The following is a 20,182-nucleotide window of genomic DNA, read 5'->3' on the forward strand; positions in this document are numbered from 1 at the left end:
TCCCCTCTATACAGTGGCCCCAGTAGTGGCCCTAATATTGCGTCCCCAGTAGTGGTCCCCCCTAAGCAGTGTGTCCCCAGTAGTAGTCTCCTCTATGCAGTGCCCCCACATCTATGCAGTGCCCCTTACATATATTGCACAAAGACACTTACCTGAATCCCCGCTCCTGCCACTGTCCGCTCCTCCTTCCAGCGTCCTCCCGGCCCGCTCTGCACTATGGGAGAGACGTCATGACGTCTCTCCCATCACCCACTACGGGAGCCGGAAGGCGGAGCTCATGAGTGAGCTCCAGCCCGGCTCCTGCAGTGGGCGCAGACGCCAGTGAGAATCTGTCTGACTCTCATTGGCTGCTAAAACAAACACACTGCCGGACGCGGTGTGTTTGTTTCTGTGTAGAGCAGACCGCACTCACTGCGGTCCGCACTACACTAACCATCGGCGACTGCGATCCGCACTACACTAACCATCGGCGGGCCACGGGGAACGGCTCCGCGTGCCACGGGTTGAAGACCCATGTGCTACAATGTAGCGACCGCAACTTTTTCATTCCAAGTTCCGTTGAGCTTTAGACAGACTCAGTCGCACACAGTTATACAAGTGTCACACATCAAATTAATCAGCACAGTCCCCTGGTGCATCCTAGCCAAATCGCATTGCGACAGATACATTTCCGGCAAAAAAAGACAACTGACGCTAGCAGAGTAGCACGGGACCTGGCGGTTCACTCCAACCAAGCAAGTCACGCTGCGTGGCGTATTGAGTCTAGATATACGAGGACACATCTGTAATTATATCTCCTTCGACTCTTTAGAAGAGATCTATGAAAACTGTCCACATATACTAAATATACTAAAACAGAAATTTCTTAAACATATAATTCTTTCCTGCCTGCCTGTGTGGCTTGTTTACATTCATGTGATAAAAATGACAGTTAGGAGCTGATTGGATGAGACTTTCTCACCCTACAAGATTTATGAATACCCCCCTATGGGTTAGGTTCTATACCCTGCAGTGCGATTTGGTGATGTTTGTCTGCGAACATCACGGTACAATACGGCAACCCAACACCACTAATTTCCTTGCCCACTTTATGGGGTGTGAGGGAAAACTAGTAACATTACTGAACACAACGTGCCTTTGCGGGTCGTTCCAGGTTTAGACTGAGGGGTCTAGTTACTAAACAGTGTTAGGAGACAGAGTGAAAAGTAATAAGAAAGTGATAAGGTGCCAGCCAATCAGCGCCCAACTGTCATTTTTCAAACACAGCCTGTGAGATGACAGTTGGGAGCTGATTGGCTGGCACCTTATCACTTTTCACTCAGTCTCCTAACACTGCTTAGTAAATAGACCCCTGAATCTCCCCCATTAAATGAAAAGAAGATAAAAATTTTCACAGTAACCACTTTTGTTGACACAGCCCTTAAATGCTGTGATTTACACTAGAGCTGCAGTGGGAAGATGAATGTAGTTCTGCATTTCCATATATCGTGCCTACTGTAAATCAGGTTTCAAAGCACAAACCAAACCTCTCTATGTTGTAATTAAGTTACAACATAGTACACATGATGCTAATCAAAGCCAAAATACTGAAAAATAGGTCTCAAAATCTGATGGCAGAACAAGACTTAGCTACAAATGGCCGTATATGAGAACCATCTGCCTAACTGCTGTGGTGAGATATTGCTTGCAAGTATAGTTCTGCTTCTTATTTCATATGAGGAAGACTCTAGTTTCAGTTCTCTATTCTGGCAGACATTAATGAATATTTGTTATTTGTAAATGGTGCTCTCTTATTGCTGTGCAGGGTCAGACACCCTTCCATACTACAGGCTACACAGAGGTCTCACACAGCACAGTCCAGTAACAGGGTTCCGTTTCTTTCTAAGGTAGAAGCAAGGTGGATGCACTTTTTTTTGCAAAATGTTTGCTACAATAGAAACACATACATAAAAACCAAAATTTTGACTTGTGTGGTATATTGAATATATTAACACTAAAAGGACAGTTTTTAAAATAACAAAAAACAAAACAATAATCCACCTTTCATTACTACCTGCAATCTATTGACAAAAATCACTTCCAATATATTTCAAGTATAAGCTTTTACCTTCAGTGTAAGAGTTAAAGTCGCTTGTCTCCAGCGAACCATACATGCCAGAAAACTGACCATCACATGTTGAATTCCAATTGATGTAGCTGAAACAAAACAAAATGGAAACATCCTTTTACATACAAAGCAACTTATTACAGCCAAAAGTTTTGAGAATGACACAAGTATTGGTTTTCACAAAGTTTGCTGCTTCAGTGTTTTTAGACCTTTCTGTCAGATGTTACTATGGCATACTGATGTAAAATTACAAGCATTTCATAAGTGTCAAAGGCTTTTATTGACAATTACATTAAGTCAATATTTGCAGTGTTGACCCTTCTTTTTCAAGACCTCTGCAATTTGCCCTGGCTCCTGTCAATCAACTTCTGGGCCACATACTGACTGATGGCCGCCCATTCTTGCCAAATCAATGCTTGGAGTTTGTCAGAATTTGTGGGTTTTTGTTTGTCCACCCCGCCTCTTGGGGATTGACCACAAGTGCTCAATGGGATTAAGGTCTGGGGAGTTTCCTGGCCATGGACCCAAAATTTTGATGTTTTGTTCCCTGAGTCACTTAGATATCACTTGTACCTTATGGCAAGGTGCTCCATATACTGGAAAAGGCATTTTTCGTCACCAAACTGTTCTTAGATGGTTGGGAGAAGTTGCTCTTGGAGGATGTTTTGGTACCATTCTATATTCATGGCAGTGTTCTTAGGCAAAATTATGAGTGAGCCCACTCCCTTACCTGACCCACTACTTTAAACACATTTTCCACTACTTTTAATTTTTCCACATTAAAATGTACATATCATTATTGGCCAAATTAAGCTGATTAAAATATTTTTTTGCCTAGTTTGTCATTAGCGGGGTGTTCAAGGTTTTCTGAACCAAGTCCCCACATTTTTTAAGCAAAAATAGGGAACTTCGACAATAGGATTGCACTATTCGCAGTTTTGTGCGAAAAGTTCTCACCTGTGAAAACTTTTAGCCAAACCGTGCCTTTTCGCGGTTAATTCAATCCGATCCTTAGTGGTTTACAATAACTCTACATATTTTGCAATGTTTCCTAAGAAATTGTCCTGCACAGAATGATTACTGACAAGTACTAAGTATACATCCGAATCAAACGGGTTTAATGTCTGGGAAGTCTGCGGTTCAGAATCTTCTAAAGCTTTTTTTATTATCTGCAACCTTATCGGGCCGGGTGTGTGGTGGTGTCTCTTGACGCTGCCAAGGCCTTCGATTCGGTTGAATGGAGCTAGCTTTGGGAGGTCCTACATAAATTCGCATTTGGTCCTCATTTTATCCGCTGGATTTTGTTATTGTACTCTTCCACGGCAGCCTATGTTTCGATTTATGGTTGTACTACGGCCCCTTTTTTCCTTGCCAAAGGGACTCGTCGGGGTGCCCTCTCTCTCCTGCCCTATTTATGCATGCTTTTGAGCACATGGCATATCTTTTACATACTACTACTGGTATATGTGGCCTTAGGGCTGGGGTACTAGAGGATGATATAGCCCTGTATGCAGATGATATGCTCTTAGTTTTGGAAGATGCAAATGCTTCTGCCGAGAATAGTCAATACATTTGGTGGTTTTTCAGGTTTACTCATTAATTGGAACAAATCAAATATATTTCCAATTGCTGGTCGTCTCCCAATCCTCTTGCCCTCTTCAGTGGACTTTAGGATTTAAGTATCTGGATCATTCTACAGACTATCAGGGGTTATTATCAAAGCTTGGAGAGAGATAAAATTATGATAGTAATTATAAGCTCTTATTGTTACAGTAGCCAGTCATCAAATATATCACAAAGTGAGAGATGCTTTGTATCTGCTGACAGTTACATACTAACAATGTTTCCCACTTTTGCTGGGCTGAGAAGCGATTAAATTATTATAATAGCCCACTACTCTTGTGTTTAAATTAATCATTTTAATTCCATGTTTAACTATTTCAAAATATAAATAGAATATTGTGATGTGATACACTCACTCAGTTAGACTTTCTCGATCCTCAATTAATAAATATTGTGGTTCCGGCAGAGCAAGACAAACTGGTTTTGTAATATACAGTCAGATATAATCTGCAATTGTCACGTTCATCAGTACATTTCACTAGCTAATCTATCCTAACTTTGTGGGTTGGTTCCCACATTCCAGCCCTGCAATACATCTGTCTCCACGCAAAAATCTAAACATAATTCAGGCTTCAGGAGATCTAGGCAAACAGCAAAAATGAGGACACGTATATAGCTTAAACTGCTTTCACAAAGCAAGGATATTTTACAATGTATATTATTCTAACCTAAGAAGAGAAAAGAAAATATGCCTGTGGCTACAGCAATGTATTTTAAGAAACAAATCAGATGCTAATACATAGACTTGAATGAAAACACACAGACCCCAACACATACTTGTTCTGCACAGGTGGGGGATCCTGCGCTACACAGGTCACTGTGCTCTCAAGGTTATAGTTCAGATCATTAGTTAGGCACACAGGCTGTGCCGGCCATACATCTTCCTGTGGATACAGACCTATGGAAACATTGACAAAGGAGGTTGATATAATGCAAATCATCATTGTGTTTGACAATTTCTTATTTCTAATTACTGTAAAGATTCTAGGGGCTGAGTGCGGGTTGCCAGTGCTTGAAATCCCGACGGCCAGAATTCCGATGCCGGCATCCAGACAGGGTTAGGATACCGACTGTAAGCATCCTAACCCTCCCTCCCTGCTGCCTAAACCTAATCTTCCCCTCCGCAGCCTTAACCTAAATCACCCCCTCCCTTCCCCCCCGAAAACCTTTTAGGCTTTTGTGTAAATTTGGCATGGAACACTCGGATCAACTGAGGAGTGTGGACATTAGAGGCAAAAGTCCAGGAACGTTCTTCTGGGCTGTAGCCCTTCCAGTCAATTAAGTATTGGAGACGTACAGAACAGAATCTTTGCCACTTCATATTCAACTCCACGATGAGTCTGGACTTTGGGTGCCTTTGGAAGTGTTGAATGAAACCGGCTGAGTATGAGTGGTTTCAATAAAGAAATATGGAAGGAATTTGATATCCTCAGGAAGTGAGGTTGCTTGAGTTTCAATGAAACAGGGTTGAGTACATGCTCAATGGCGAATGGCCCAATGTAGCGGGGCGCAAATTTCATGGATGACACTCAACCATAGATTTCGTGTATAGAGCCAAACTCGATTACCTTCCTTGAGACTGGGAACTGCACTCCTCTTCCTGTCAGCAGACTTCATGTACCACTCAGAAGCCTTCACAAAGGAGGAGCGGATCTCTTTCCAACTGTTGGAGAAGTGCTGCGAGGTGCGGTCAGCAGCTGGAACCTGTGAGGCAGGAAGAGGCTGAAATTCAGGAACTCGAGGATGAAGACCATAGGTGGCATAGAAGAGCGTGGAACAAGATGAAGAATGGTATTGATTGTTGTGACAAAATTCCGCCCAAAGAAGCAGTTCAGCCCAGTTGTCCTGAGAGAAGGATACAAATAAACTAAGAAATGACTCCAGATCTTGGTTGACTTTTGCCATCTGACCATTGGATTGGGGGTGATAGGCAGTCGAGAAATTTGACTTGAAGTGAAGAACACAAGGAACGCCAAAACTTGGTGACAAATTGCACTCCCCGGTCAGAGATGATTTCCTGAGGAAGTCAATGGAGTCTGAAGATTTCTTGTATCAATAATTGTGCCAACTTGGGAGCTGACGGAAGACCAGTAAGAGGTATGAAGTGAGCCATCTTGGTGAATCGGTCAACCACCACCCAGATTGTGTTTAACTTGTTTGAAAGCGGAAAATCGGTAATGAAGTCCATCGACAGATGTGTCCATGGCTTATGTGGAACAGAGAGAGAATTAACTGGCCAGCTAGAGATTGTTGAGGCACTTTATGCTGGGCTCACTTGTTACAAGAGGCAATGAAGTCTTAGATGTCTTTTCTGAGAGAGGGCCACCAGTAAGACCTGGAAATGAACTCAAAGGTCTTTTGTATGCCTGCATGACCTGCAAAGCTGGAAGCATAAGCCCAATGTAGCAGTTTCTTGCATAATGCGGCATGACAAGAGTTTTCTCAACAGGTGGTGAGGTTTCTACTCAGACTGCAGATAAAGCCACAGGATCGATTATGAGATGCTACTCAGTGGAGGTAGTCACATTTTCTTGCTCCATGTAGCGAGAGAGGGCATCAGCCTTCCGATTCTGGAACCCTGGACGAAGAGGCAATTTGAAGTTGAAGCGTGAGAAGGAAAGTGCCCATATGGCTTGTTTCAGATTCAGACAATGGGCTGTCTTAAGGTAAAAAAGGTTTTTGTGATCTGTCAGAATGGAAATTGGATGTACAGCTCCTTCCAAGAGATAGCACCATTCCTCTAAGGCAGGGGTGTGGAAACTTTTTTCTGCCGAGGGCCATTTTGATATATATAACATTATTCGCAGGCCGTGTCCCCTCTGTGTGATCTCACACGGGGAAGGGGGCATAATCGCTAGTGATTACAGCAATGCATCCTGGAATGCTCCGGGGAGCTGTAAGGGTTGCGGTGTGACTGTCTGAAGCTTCCTAAGGACGCTCCAGATGGCACTGCTGCATAGATTCTGGCTGCAGGGTTCCATTCTAGGCAACCAGTAAGCCAAATGAGGCTAGTAGAAAAAGCTCTGAGGGCCAGACAAAATGATTCTGGGGGCCCTCGGGCCTGAGGTTCCCCATCCCTGCTCTAAGGCTAACTTAATAGCGAGGAATTCTTGATCCCCAATGGTATAGTTGCACTCAGCTGGAGTGAATTTCCTAGAGAAGAATCCACATGGGTGGAGAAGACCATCAGGAGAACGTTTGGATAGTACAGCACCGACTCCTACCGAAGAAAAGTCTACTTCCAAGACGAATGGCTGTGTGATATCAGGTTGAAGTAGAACTAGAGCTGCGATGAATTTCTGTTTGATTTTTTGGAAAACTTCCTTTGCTTCGTCTGACCATCGGGATGGATTGGCAACTTTTCCGGGAGAGACGGTAATAGGTGGAATGATGGTGGAAAAGTTATTTATGAATTTGCGATAGTAGGTCGCAAACCCAAGGAAGCGTTGAACTGTTTTGAGAGTCGTAGGAAGTGGCCATTCCTGACTGCTTGGAGCTTTTCTGGATCCATTCTAAGACTGGAACCTGAAATGATATATCCAAGGAAGAGAATAGACTTGACTTCAAAGACGAACTATCCAATTTACAAGTAGAGATGATTGGAACGGAGACGTGAAAGAACCTCCTTCACTTGCTGGCGGTTTTCCTCCAGATCATTGGCGTATAACAGAATATCGTCAAGATAGACAACAACATGCTTGTACAGAAGCTTGCAGAAAATCTCAATGACATAGTGCTGGAATACTGCGGGAGAATTACTGAGGCCAAAGGGCATAAAGAGGTACTCGTAGTGACCATCGCAGGTGTTAAATGCAGTCTTCCACTAGTCTTCTTTGCAGATTCGTACAAGATTATATGTTCCTCGCATATTTGGCGAAGATGGTGGCTCCACTGACACGGCTAAAAAGCTCAGTGTTTAGAGGTAGAGGATAGTGGTGTTTAATTGTGTAATTCAAACCCCTGTAGTCGATGCAGGGACGCAAACCTCCATCCTTTTTTTTTTATGAAGAAAAAACCTGCACCGGCGGGTGAGGTGGAAGGGCAGATGAACCCTTTCTCCAGATTCTCTTGGATGTAAACAGTCATGGCTTTTGCTTCGGGGAGCGATAGCTGATAAATTTGCCCTCTGGGGAGGATATTTTCCAGGGATTAAATCAATTGGACAATCCCATTTGCGGTGAGGAGGAATTACATGAGCACCAGCTTTACTGAAGACATCAGTGATTTATTCATAAGGAGGAGGAATATCCGGATGAGACGGAGCAGCAGAGCGTACTGGAAGAACTCATTGAAGAAAAGAACCAAAGCAAGAAGATCTCTAGGCAGTAATTTGAGACGTTCTCCAATCAATTTGGGGATTATGTAGATGGAGCCAGGGCAGGCCCAGAACTATGGAATGTGATGCCCTGGGTATGACAAGAAAACGTAAAAGTTCAGAGTGCAGAGCACCAATCTTGACTTTCAAGGGTCGAGTCTGAAGGGTAACTATATCCCCTTGGATGTGGCTTCAATCAACAGCTGTAAGGTAAGCAGGATGAAGCAAACTTTCGGTAGGCAATGCCCATTGCTGGACCAAATCTGATGTGACGAAGTTGCCAGCTGCGCCTGAATCCAAATGAACAGAAACTTGCTTGAAACGCTTGGATACTTGCAGTGAAACAGAGTATGCAATCGGACTTCTGTGGAGAGAAATTAACAACTCCTAACGTAGCCTCTCCTTGCTGAGGTAGGAGCGGGAGTTTCCTGGATGCTTGGGACAATAGTTGAGCTGATGAGAAGGAGCAGCACAGTAAAGGCAGTCTTTCAGACTGTCGTCTTCGGCGTTCTTCCTGTGATAGGTGATAACGACTGAATTGCATCGGTTCCTCATTGGGAGGAGAAATAGACTGGAGCAAGACTGCTGTCCGAGACTTGGAATTAACAAATCTCCCTCTTTCAATGGCTCATTCTTCAAAGCGTAAGTCCACCTTGGTGCACATAGAGATCAAGTCCTTTAAACTTGTCTGGAATATCACGGGTGACAAGTTCATCTTTCATTTTGTCTGATAAGCATTTCCAAAAGGCTACATAGAATTCTCTGTCATTTCAACAGAGTTCTGATGTCAATATTTGAAACTGCACTAAATACTGGCCCACAGAGCATGAACCCTAGCAAACACGTAGAAGGTCCACAGATGCAGATGACATTCTTCCAGGCTCGTCAAATATTCAGCGGAAAGCCGTGACAACGTTTTAGTAAGATGATAGAATCGATTTAAACTTTCCCATTGGGGTGAAGCCCAATCTAAGGCAGATCCGTATAATAGGGAGATATATGCCACACAGGTATGGTCTGTAGGAAAATTGTTTGGTTGTAGTTCAAACTGACTCTTGCATTGATTTAAGAAACAACTGCAATTTTGGGGTTCCCATCAAATTTTGCAGGAGTAGGAAGTTGTAAACGAGATGCTGCTGTGGAAACTGGAGCCTGAGGACTCGGATGTAGCAGCAGGTCCAGAACTTCCAACCGGCTGGATAACATCCAATCTACATTTAGTCAGTTCTTGGAGGAACTAGGCGAGTAAAAAGATCCTGTGTAAATCCTGCAGCTTGGGCCCGATTCTCAGCTGGCTCCAATAGGCCAGTACAAACTGTCACGCCTGAGCGTTGAGGTTGGCTGGAACAGGCATGGGAGACTGAAGTGTAGACTGCAGAGGCGGTATGAAATTGGGTGGTTTGAGCCAGCCCTTTCTCATGTGTTGAGGAGAGAAAGGAAGCAGAGGAACTGGTGGAGATGAATGGCCCAAAGGCGAGAACAGATATGGAACAATTTATTATACTGGGAGTTGAGTTGAGAACTGTATTTTATGATGTAGAATGGATGATGAGGAATTGGATTAGAACTGGTGATGTTAAATCGGATAGGGGCCGATGTTTGGAGATGTCGGATAGGGGCCGATGTCGGATAGAAATGGAGACTTGCATTAACCAGACTTGGAACTGAGGGCCTGAATCAGACCCACTCGCGAGCACTATGCGCTCGCAAGCGGGTCGATGGTGGCCCAGTGTGCATGCGCGAGACCCGGATAGCGACGGGCAAACAGTCGCTCGGGGTCTCGTACCAAAGTGGGCGTGCTGTCGATGTTGAGTGACAACACGCCCCCTTTGGTGGGCAGGCCGGGAGAGTGGCTGCCCAAACAGAGGCATTCCGTTTGGGGGCGGCCCCACTGTCAGAGCCGAAATCTCTCTGGGGCATGCGGCAACGAGACCCTACCACAAGGGTCTCGTCACAAGCCCGATGGTCGCGATGGTCTTTACCATCGCGACCATCTTCCTGGCCGCTCGCTATAGCTGTGGGTGGTCACACACAGCTATGCGAGCGGCCAGGAGGCCGCTCGCTATAGCTGTGGGTGGTCACCCACAGCTATGCGAGCGGCCAGGAGGCCGCTCGCTATAGCTGTGGGTGGTCACCCACAGCTATGCGAGCGGCCAGGAGGCCGCTCTAAAAAACAAGAAGGGCGGCCCTGATTCAGAGCGAGCGCTCTGTCAGAGCGTCCGGCTCTGAATCAAGGCCTGAAATAGCACGGACTGGAACTGTTCAGATACAGAGTACCTGGGAGCTCAGCACAAAGCTGAAGCAGAAGGGATGTTGTACTGGCAATGTGGGCCAGTTAAGAAACAATTTATAAGGGTGGGTACCCAGGGATTGGATGCTGCGATCAGCTGGTCTGGGAGCAGCACTCTGAGTGGAGGAAAAGAATCAGGTGACAGAGTCCAACATGGCTGCGCCCACACTGTGGTTTTGGAGGGAACTCTGGCGTGCTTCCTGTGTACCATCATGCTGAGGAGACGCTGCGAGCAAGGGACTGCAGGGAGCCATCACCACACTCAGAAAGAGAAAACTGAGCGGACTGTGCAGGAACAGCACAGACAGACATCAGTACCCACCGAGAGCAATGTGCAACATGAGCGGACCTCTGCACTATCCGGGAGTGAAATGCGGTCACAGCGCAATCAGACCTCAGCACTAGCTAGGACAGACACCGCAAAGGTAAAAATTTGATTTTTAGTCACTGTAAAATCTCTTCCTTGGAGTCCATCTTTGGGATGCCATTACTTCTGGTTTATGCGTAGTCAGGCACTATCTAATTGAAACTGGCTCCCACCCCCTATATAACCCTTCTCCTTCAACCATAACCTTAGTCTATGTTTAACAAAGCCCTACAGAGGAAGGGAAAGACCTACAGAAGAACTGAGAACCCAGAAACCAACAGGTACAATACAATTCAAAAGTTTGGGGTCACTTAGAAATTTCCTTATTTTTGAAAGAAAAGCACAGTTTTTTTCAATGAAGATAACATTAAATTAATCAGAAATACACTCAATACATTGTTAATGTGGTAAATGACTATACTAGCTGCAAACGTCTGGTTTTTAAAGGAAAATCTACATAGGTGTATAGAGGCCCATTTCCAGCAACCATCACTCCAGTTTTCTAATGGCACATTGTGTTTGCTAAGCGCGTCAGAAGACTAATGGATGATTAGAAAACCCTTGTGCAATTATGTTAGCACAGCTGAAAACGGGTTTGCTCGTTAGAGAAGCTATAAAACTGGCCTTCCTTTGAGCTAGTTGAGTATCTGGAGCATCACATTTGTGGGTTTGCTTATACTCTCCAAATGGCCATAAAAAGAGAACTTTCATGTGAAACTTGACAGGCTATTCTTGCTCTTAGAAATGAAGGCTATTCCATGTGAGTAATTGCAAAGAAACTGAACATTTCCCACAAAGGTGTGTACTACTCCCTTCAGAGAACAGCACAAACAGGCTCTAACCAGAGTAGAAAGAGAAGTGGGAGGCCCCGATGCACAACTGTGCCAGAAGACAAGTACATTAGAGTCTCTTGTTCGAGAAATAGATGCCTCACAAGTCCTCAACTGGCAGCTTCATTAAATGGTACACGCAAAACGCCAGTGTCAACGTCTACAGTGAAGAGGCGACTCCGGAATGCTGGCCTTCTAAGCAGAGTGGCATAGAAAAAGCCATATCTGAGACTGGCCAATAAAAGGAAAAGATTAATATGGGCAAAAGAACACAGACATTGGACACAGGAAGATTGGAAAAAAGTGTTATGGACAGACGAATCGAAGTTTGAGGTGTTTGGATCACACAGAAGAACATTTGTGAGACACAGAACAAGTGAAAAGATGCTGGAAGAGTGCCTGACGCCATCTGTCAAGCATGGTGGAGGTAATGTGATGGTCTGGGGCTGCTTTGGTGCTGGTAAAGTGGGAGATTTGTACAAGGTAAAAGGGATTTTGAATAAGGACGGCTATCACTCCATTTTGCAATGCCATGCCATACCCTGTAGACAGCGCTTGATTGGAGCCAATTTCCACCTCCAACAGGACAATGACCCAAAGCACACCTCCAAATTATGCAAGAACTATTTAGGGAAGAAGCAGGCAGCTGGTATTCTGTCTGCAATGGAGTGGCCAGCGCAGTCACCAGATCTCAACCCCAGTGGGAGCAGCTTGACCGAATGGTACTCAAGAAGTGCCCATCAAGCCAATCCAACTTGTGGGAGATGCTTCAGGAAGCGTGGGGTGAAATTTCTTCAGACTACCTCAACAAATTAACAGCTAGAATGTCAAAGGCCTGCAATGCTGTAATTGTTGCAAAAGGAGCATTCATTGACGAAAGCAAAGTTTGAAGGACAAAATTATTATTTCAAATAAAATCATTATTTCTAACCTTGCCAATGCCTTGACTATATGTTCTATTCATTTTGCAACTCACTTGATAAATAAAAGTCAGTTTTCATGTAAAACACAAAATTGTCTGGGTGACCCCAAACTTTTGAACGGTAGTGTATCTAGTATGAAACCAAACAAGGGAGGGATCCCGGCATCCCCCAGATGGATTCCAAGGTGAGTAAAAATCAAATTTCATTTCATCCATCTGGAGGATGCCATTACTTCTGGGATATACCAAAGCAAGCCAATTAAGGGAGAAGGGGGAACGTCTGAACAGACCGCTCTAAGAATTTTCTGCCCAGCACTGGTGTCCCTTGTGTCAAATGTATGGAAGCGGTAAAATTTTGTAAAAGTGTGTACTGATGACCAGGTTGCTGCTTTGCACATCTGCTCAACTGAGGCACCATGCCATACAGCCAAAGAAGCCCCAACAGCACGAGTAGAGTGGGCCCAAATTGAGGCCGAAACCGACACGTTTGAGGACGAATATGTCTGACGAATGGCAGAAGTGACCCATCTAGTGATGGATCCTTTCGAGGCTGGCCAGCCTCTTTTTGGTGCATCAATCAACACCAACAGGGAATCCGTACGCTACAAAGACACATATCTCTGTTGTCTTAAAATACCCATTTTACAATATTTCTTCTTAAAACCATATATTTGTGATTGGTATAATATTTGTATTATGTTTATTAAACTTACTTTTTTTACATTTATATAGGTCGCTCACACAGTAATTTTTTTATTTGTATATTCCTTTATTTCCAGATATTTATACATGTTGGTTTTATTTTTCCAGTTAATTTACAATGCATATATGCACCATATTTTCTAAAAATTGTTTATAGGTTTGTTTGTTTTGTTACGAAGAACTGTGTACCAATGGCGGCGCGGCCAGTCTGGAGCCACCAGAATGACCGGCCGTGCCACTAATCAAATCCGCTGAATTACCTTTGGTAACATTACTAGAGGAGGAAAGATGTATCCCAAGGTGCTGTCATGGCATCCAAGAAAAAGGCCTGAGGATTACGGGACAGAGTTGTACCTTTACCTATTTCTGGAGATCCCCATCTGGCAACGATTTCCGCAAACAACTCCAGGTGTAATTCCCATTCCCCTGGATGCACACTGTTGTGATTTAAGAAGTCCGCCTCCCAGTTGTCCACCCCTGGAATGTAAATTGCCGAAATAGCTGAAACCCAATTTTCTGTCCAATGAAGGATGTGAGAAACCTCCCTCATTGCTTGCCAGCTGCGTGTGCCACCCTGCTTGTTTATGTAATATTTTATCAAAATGTGAAAAATCTGGGAAAACAGATACACGTTTCTTCTTACGTTTAAAGAAAAACTGAACTAGTTACTGGAATGGCTATTTCTTAAAGTCTCCCTGACCGCATCTATCAACATAGAAACTCCCGTATCAGAATGGGAGTCACCCTGCCAGTTTGAGGTGTTTACCCAGTCATAATCCAATTCCCCTTCTTCCTGGGAAGAGGTAGCTGAAGCCTATTCTCAGGAAAATCCACTGAGGAATGGCCTGAACGTTACTTAGTGGTTGTGGCCTCTGCCGACATTACCATTTTATGGGACAATGCCATCTGAGCGAGACATCGTCCCATATCCTGGGCCCATCTGCGATCTACCGAGACACAGTAGGGGCATGAGCACAGAATATCATATAATTTGCCTTAGAGTGACATAATTCACCTATGGCCTCAACCATGGACCTGGCCCAATCAGACATCACCGGCTGTTCAGCCAAACCTCCCGGTAATGAATCCCCCTGTTAAAAACCAGCACAGAGCGACCATGAGTCCGTACCTTTTGCCAATTTTTTCTCACATTTTGTACAAATATAAAAGGTGACTGTTCCCTGTTTTTTGGAAACCTTGTCTGGCTTGTCCATACTGAGAGAGAAAGACAGGTCTAACCAATACAGATAGCTACCTAAATTTCTCTGGAAATAGTGTACAGTAGCACTGTTTGAAAAGAAAAAAACAAAGAAGGAGCTAAATAAGACTAATCCACCTGTTAAATACAAAAAACCCCAAACACCTTGAAGTCCAAATTCATTGCAAAAAAACAAAGGCAAACAAATCTTTAGTATACCCCTGTATGTTACTGCCTACATTCCTGAGAAACATTGCAGTAAAGATATATATATATATATATATATATATATATATATATATATGTCGCAATATTATAAGCCCAACATAGATCACCAGGTTAGTACCCAAAAGTAATAATCCCAGTGAACTGCTTATCTGTTAATACACCGCCATCCCCCTCTGCAGTGAATCTCTCTGAGCAGACTCGAGCCTCTCTCAACAGCTGTTTGTGCGTGGCTCTGAAGCCACGTGAGCTGCTGAATGTCAAATACCTGGGGGAGGTGTGGCTGGGCACACAGTCGGCATTTCCTCCGGCGTTTCCATCCGGAGACTACAGTATTACCGCGTCCCATATGATGACGTCACCAACGGCACGCCCACACGTGTAGCAGCGCCGTGTCCTGGGGGCGTTCAAGCCTCCCCACACCCTAATCCTTACCCTCCTTGGGGGTGTCTAACCCTAACCCCCCTCCCCGCAGCCTAACTCTGACCCTCCCCGGAGGGTGCCTTATCCAAAATTTCCCCTGGGGTTGCCTAACCCTCCCACCGCGGCTAAAAGCCAAGATTCCGGCGTCGGGATCTAGACATGCGTCGGTATTTCGATGCTTGTCTTTAGTCCCGTGTCGAGATTTAGGTGCCGGGATTTAGACAGACGGCTTCCTGGCCGTCAGTATATCAATTACATCCCGTAATAACATACCTGCCCACTCTGCTCAAAAGCAATGTGCCGGGAGGCAGTACATACAGACAACAAGGTATTTTACACATAAATGTATAAAGCTTACCTTCTTTTGCCAGCGGCCCCCTCATGTGTGTGTCTGGTATGGAAAGAAGCCCAGGGACTATGTAGTTTGGTGTCTCTCCCAGGGACTGTTTTTAGAGTGGGATAAAGGGTTGGCACAAACCTCTATACTATCCAACCCCCACTCTGCTAGTGCTTGTCACCTGTTGCCAGGAACTAAGCGCCCAAACCAAACATCAAAATAAAGAAATAAAACCTAACTGAAAGCTAGGACCTACCTAGTGCCTTACTCCAAGGCACTAGAAACAAGACTGAGGTTATGGTGCAAGGGAAGGGGTTATATAGAGGGTGGGAGCCAGTTTCAATTAGTTAGTGCCCGACTCCACACCTCACTACGCATAACCCAGAAGTAATGGCATCTCCCAGATGGATGAAAAAGGAAAGTAGTTTTAAAAGTCCGGACCGTGACAATGTGTTAATGTTGAATATTGACAATATATGTGTTTAATACTTTAAAACACTGTTATCCAATGTTGTCCTTAAGATAATATTCTGAAACTTCAATTACAGAGTTTTTCATTAATTAAAAATGAAAACACGCATTTCTGCCATATGTAATATTAAAGATTACTAATGTTGTGCATAAGTACTTGTGCCACCCTTAGAGACCTACCTGTAGGTCACAATTATCAGAACACATTGTACATTATACAAACAACATAGCTGTTTTACCTTTATTTTTTTCAGCATTGGGCATCTCTGGAAAAGGTGAAGAAAAGATGTCTGGGTAATGACAGATTGAGTTTGTATCAGAACTGCAATGAGAAATACATTATAATGGCAAGCAGTCCTTCACTGACGGATTATTTAAATTCTAAAGAAACGGGCAATTCTTCTTACACAAAATGTTTTTTGATTTAAATGAACAGCTAAAACACTAATGGTTTCCCATTGCAAAAGATTCGGGAACTTAACAAATATTTTATAACAGTCTGACTTATAAGGGAAACATTTCTCAAGCACACAACAGATGCCTGGTCTATAAGGAAACTGAAGAATACTGCAGGGAACCTCCCAGCTGCAGTTGAAAATATTTTCATTAGTCACTATTCAAATCACAGACAAACCTACTTAAACGCTGCTTTATGTTACCTAATATGTTACTGCCTTACCCTGATTGAGCAGAAACTGCACATTAAGCAGCAGAAAACAACAAGGATGAAGTGCCCTCCAAATGAAGCTCCAAATACATTGACCCAATGCAGGGCCGATCAAGGGGGGGTGCGAAAGGGGCGGTCGTACCTGGGCCCCCACTACCGGGGCCCGCTGTCTGCACCCACCGCTACTGTACTGCAGACTACAGTGGCGGCTGTGTGTTTGTAATAGCAGCCGATGAGTGTCAGACAGACTCTCATAGACTGCTGCGTCAACGGAGGGAGCCGGCTGGAGCTTACTCATGAGCTCCGCCTTCTAGCTCCCCCCACAGCGGGTGATGGGAGAGACGTCATGACTTCTCTCCCATGGTGCAGGAGAAGAGCGGGCCAGGACTCGGAGCGGACAGCTGCAGTTGTGCAAGGGGCGGGGATTCAGGTATGTTTTTTTTTTTTTTTCCTTTCTGCGTGTGTGTGTGTGTGTGTAAGAGGCAGGGGTCACTTTATAGGGGGGCTGCTTCATGGGGGCACTGTATAGGGGGGGTGAGGACTATTAGGGGCAATGCAGAGGTGGGACTACTACTGGAGGCACTGCATAGGGGGACCACTACTGGGGGCGCTATATAAAGAGCACTGCATATGGGGGACCACTATTGGGGGCACTGTATAGGGGGGACTGCATAGGGGGAGACCACTAGTGGGGGCACTATATAAGGAACACTGTATAGGGGGGGCCACTATATAAGGGGCACTGTATAGGGGGGACCACTACTGGGGGCACTGCATAAGGGGCACTACTACAGGGGGCACTGCATATGGGGGACCATTACTGGGGGCACTGCATAAGGGGCACTACTAGAGTGGGCATTGCAAGAGGGACATTATTACTGGGGGCATTAAAGTGAATAGAAAGAAAAAAAATTTTTCCTAGGGTGACAAGAAACGGTGGATATAGGGCCCTCCACAAGTTTGTTGCCCATGGGCGCCCACAGACCTTAATCCGGCCCTGACCCAAGGTATGCTAAAACACACTGTGCAGCCTGCTCTGCCATGCTGGGGTGTATATCACTGTGCACAGCGACACCCAAATAAAGGAGCTGCCACCAAGCCCCATTTTGCAAATAAGCGAAAACTCTATTTATTACATTTAGGATGTTTCGGGGGTATATATAACCACCTGAGCAGAAGCGAACATGATCCACATCAATTGGCAAATAAAAGATGACCCAACAAAAATTGATAAACAACAAAATTAATTAGATAGATTAACGGCATTCTAATACAACTCACTATTGTAGCCAACAATGGTTAGAGGAATAATTAAAAATACAAATAATTTAAAACCGTTTTACAGCACCTGGCTGCTTCCTCAGGCAGTGTTGAATGAATCAATCAATACTGTTACAAGCTCTATCAGATCTCATACCAAGAGTGTGCAGCCAGTTCATTCTTGAAGACACGTACTCTGCTGTCTTTTGATATGGGCACACTAAAATCAGCAGGTGTAACAGAATTAATTGTTCATAATTTTGAGGTACCCGAACAGTTTCCATCCTATTTTGCTTTGACAACCAGGAACTTTCTTCTTTTCGGAATAATTTACATTTTTTGCAATTTCATGTATGACAATTCCGTCATTATTTAACTATATTACCGGATTACTTTTTCGTTTATCGTAAAAAAGTAGTGATTGTTGATGGCTTTATGTTCACTCAGCTGCTCTATAATGTATAATAATTTGGATGTGTGAAGTTTGATCAGCCCAGCTGTTTTCTCTCTCTATTTCAATTATTCTAGGTAGAACCAGACAAGCCCTACACTGAGCTGCTGCAGAGCTTTTATATCCAGCCATAGATTATATTTGATACTAGCGGATGTACCTGGGTAACTTATTTGCTTAGTTTAGTTTATGCCTCTGGTGTAAAGGAGAGTGCTAGTATCGCGATACTGAGAAATATGTACTAAGCATTGAAAAGTCATAAAGCCAATCAGCTCCAGTAATATGACAGTTAGGTGCTGATTGGTTGGGAGTTTATCACTTCCAGAGATTAGTACATATCCCTTTAAAAGTGTGGTAAACCTCGAACATGAACAGTTGCCCAGCTTCCACCAGTTCGCATGAACCACCATAAGTAAAGGATTGGGACATGTCAAGGAGGTACTCAGCATGGGCTGGTGTAGTTGTCCCCCTTGCTGTCATGGGACATGATGGAGAACTCCTCCCAGTTGTCCACCACGTACCTCACAATTGACTCACGCACCTCTCTAGCCATTAGCTGAGTGTCATACATGAGATAGGGACCGGAACAGACAGGCTCAGTCTCCTGTGATGGGGACAATGGTGTGAGGCACCATCTCTCCTTTTACATATTCAAAAACTCAATTGCCATGTTCAATATAATAAAAATCCAAATACAAAGCAAGTGACTTATCCAAATGGAAAAAAATAGTGTTTACTCCTTAGCAGTGGCGGCTCCAGAGGTGGGGCTGCAGCACAGTCCAATATTCAAGTAATGGAACCACACCAACTGTCACCCCAACTGCTGCCAAACATCACTGGCAGTTGGTGAGGCTCCCCTACTTGAATATTGGACAGTGCTGCAGCCCCACCTCTGGAGCTGCCACTCCACCCAGACAATGATCTTATAGTCCCACAGCACTTGGGACATGTTGCTTTGTCAACCAATCACCTCGGTTGAGAGGAAACATTTCACCACTTTGCACCCCCTTAAGGGATCGAATTTAGAAAAATCCCTGCATGCTTTCTTCATGAAAGGAATATACTCCCTGAAATTCATGTTTCTGGGTCCTTTTCACCTGCAAAATATCCATAGACAAAAACCAGCAAACTTTTTTCACCATCTCAGAGAAGGTGAAAACTATAGCAAAATCCCTATTTTTGGCTAAAAATGTGGAGACTTCGGGTCTCATTCAGACCCGCTCGCAAGCGGGTCGATGGTACCCAAATGCGCATGCGCACGACGGAGGTCGTCTGCAGGGCCATTTCGGGCCGGGGTGATAGGGGGCGTGGCCTAATCGCGGGAGGAAGGCCACGCCCCCTTAGAAAGAAAAAAACAGACTAAAAAACATTTTAGCAGGGGGGCTGTGTGTGCCCCTCAGCCTGGTGCACAGCCAATGGTGGGTGCGATCAGCGTGATCCCTCTCCCCATAGGCATAGGAGACTGCTCCAGCTGCTGCGAGCAGTCTCCCACTGCAGCCCAGCACACAGCAGCGTGTGCTGGGCTGCTGTGATGTAAAAGGTAGGGGGGGGGGGGTGCCGGGCCCCTCCAGCAAGCCCGGGTAATTAGTACCCGCTCCCCCCCTCCCTCTCGGCGCCCCTGGCGGTCTGAGAATGTATATGACAACAAGACAACGCAATGCGAAAATAGGGGACTCTCAAATAAACAGGTTCCACTGCTAAAGTGATCAACAAACAAAACCTGAAAGAGTATTTGTATATCAAACTTCTCCATCACTGTCCTAGAGAACCTTACATAAACAATACTCCCCTAATTTGACTATAAGAACAAAGGTTTCTTAATGCACTACAATCAGTTACATTTTGGACATAGCAATATGCAGTGCTATTTTTTTATCCATTAGTACCAGAAGGGAACCTGAGTCTGAAAAATAAAAAAAAAGTCATATACAAAAAAATGTTTTAACACACAAATAACCTTGTTGCTCAATGAACTGGAATGTTTACAAAGATTA

General features: G+C 44.5%; 1 protein-coding gene across 1 annotated transcript in view; it reads right to left on the bottom strand.

Moving 5' to 3' along the window:
* TMEM131L (transmembrane 131 like) overlaps window positions 1–20,182 on the bottom strand; it is a 135,220-nt gene that overhangs the window by 12,149 nt on the left and 102,889 nt on the right. Inside the window, exons 31-33 of the mRNA XM_088475318.1 lie at window positions 16,050–16,132; window positions 4,508–4,628; window positions 2,108–2,196 (exon numbers count right to left, since the gene is read on the bottom strand). Coding sequence (XP_088331444.1) covers window positions 2,108–2,196; window positions 4,508–4,628; window positions 16,050–16,132 — 293 coding nt within the window. The remainder of the gene's footprint in view (window positions 1–2,107; window positions 2,197–4,507; window positions 4,629–16,049; window positions 16,133–20,182) is intronic.

Source organism: Taudactylus pleione, unplaced genomic scaffold (assembly GCF_031769625.1).
Source record: "Taudactylus pleione unplaced genomic scaffold, aTauple2 ptg000170l, whole genome shotgun sequence".
NCBI lineage: Eukaryota > Metazoa > Chordata > Amphibia > Anura > Myobatrachidae > Taudactylus > Taudactylus pleione.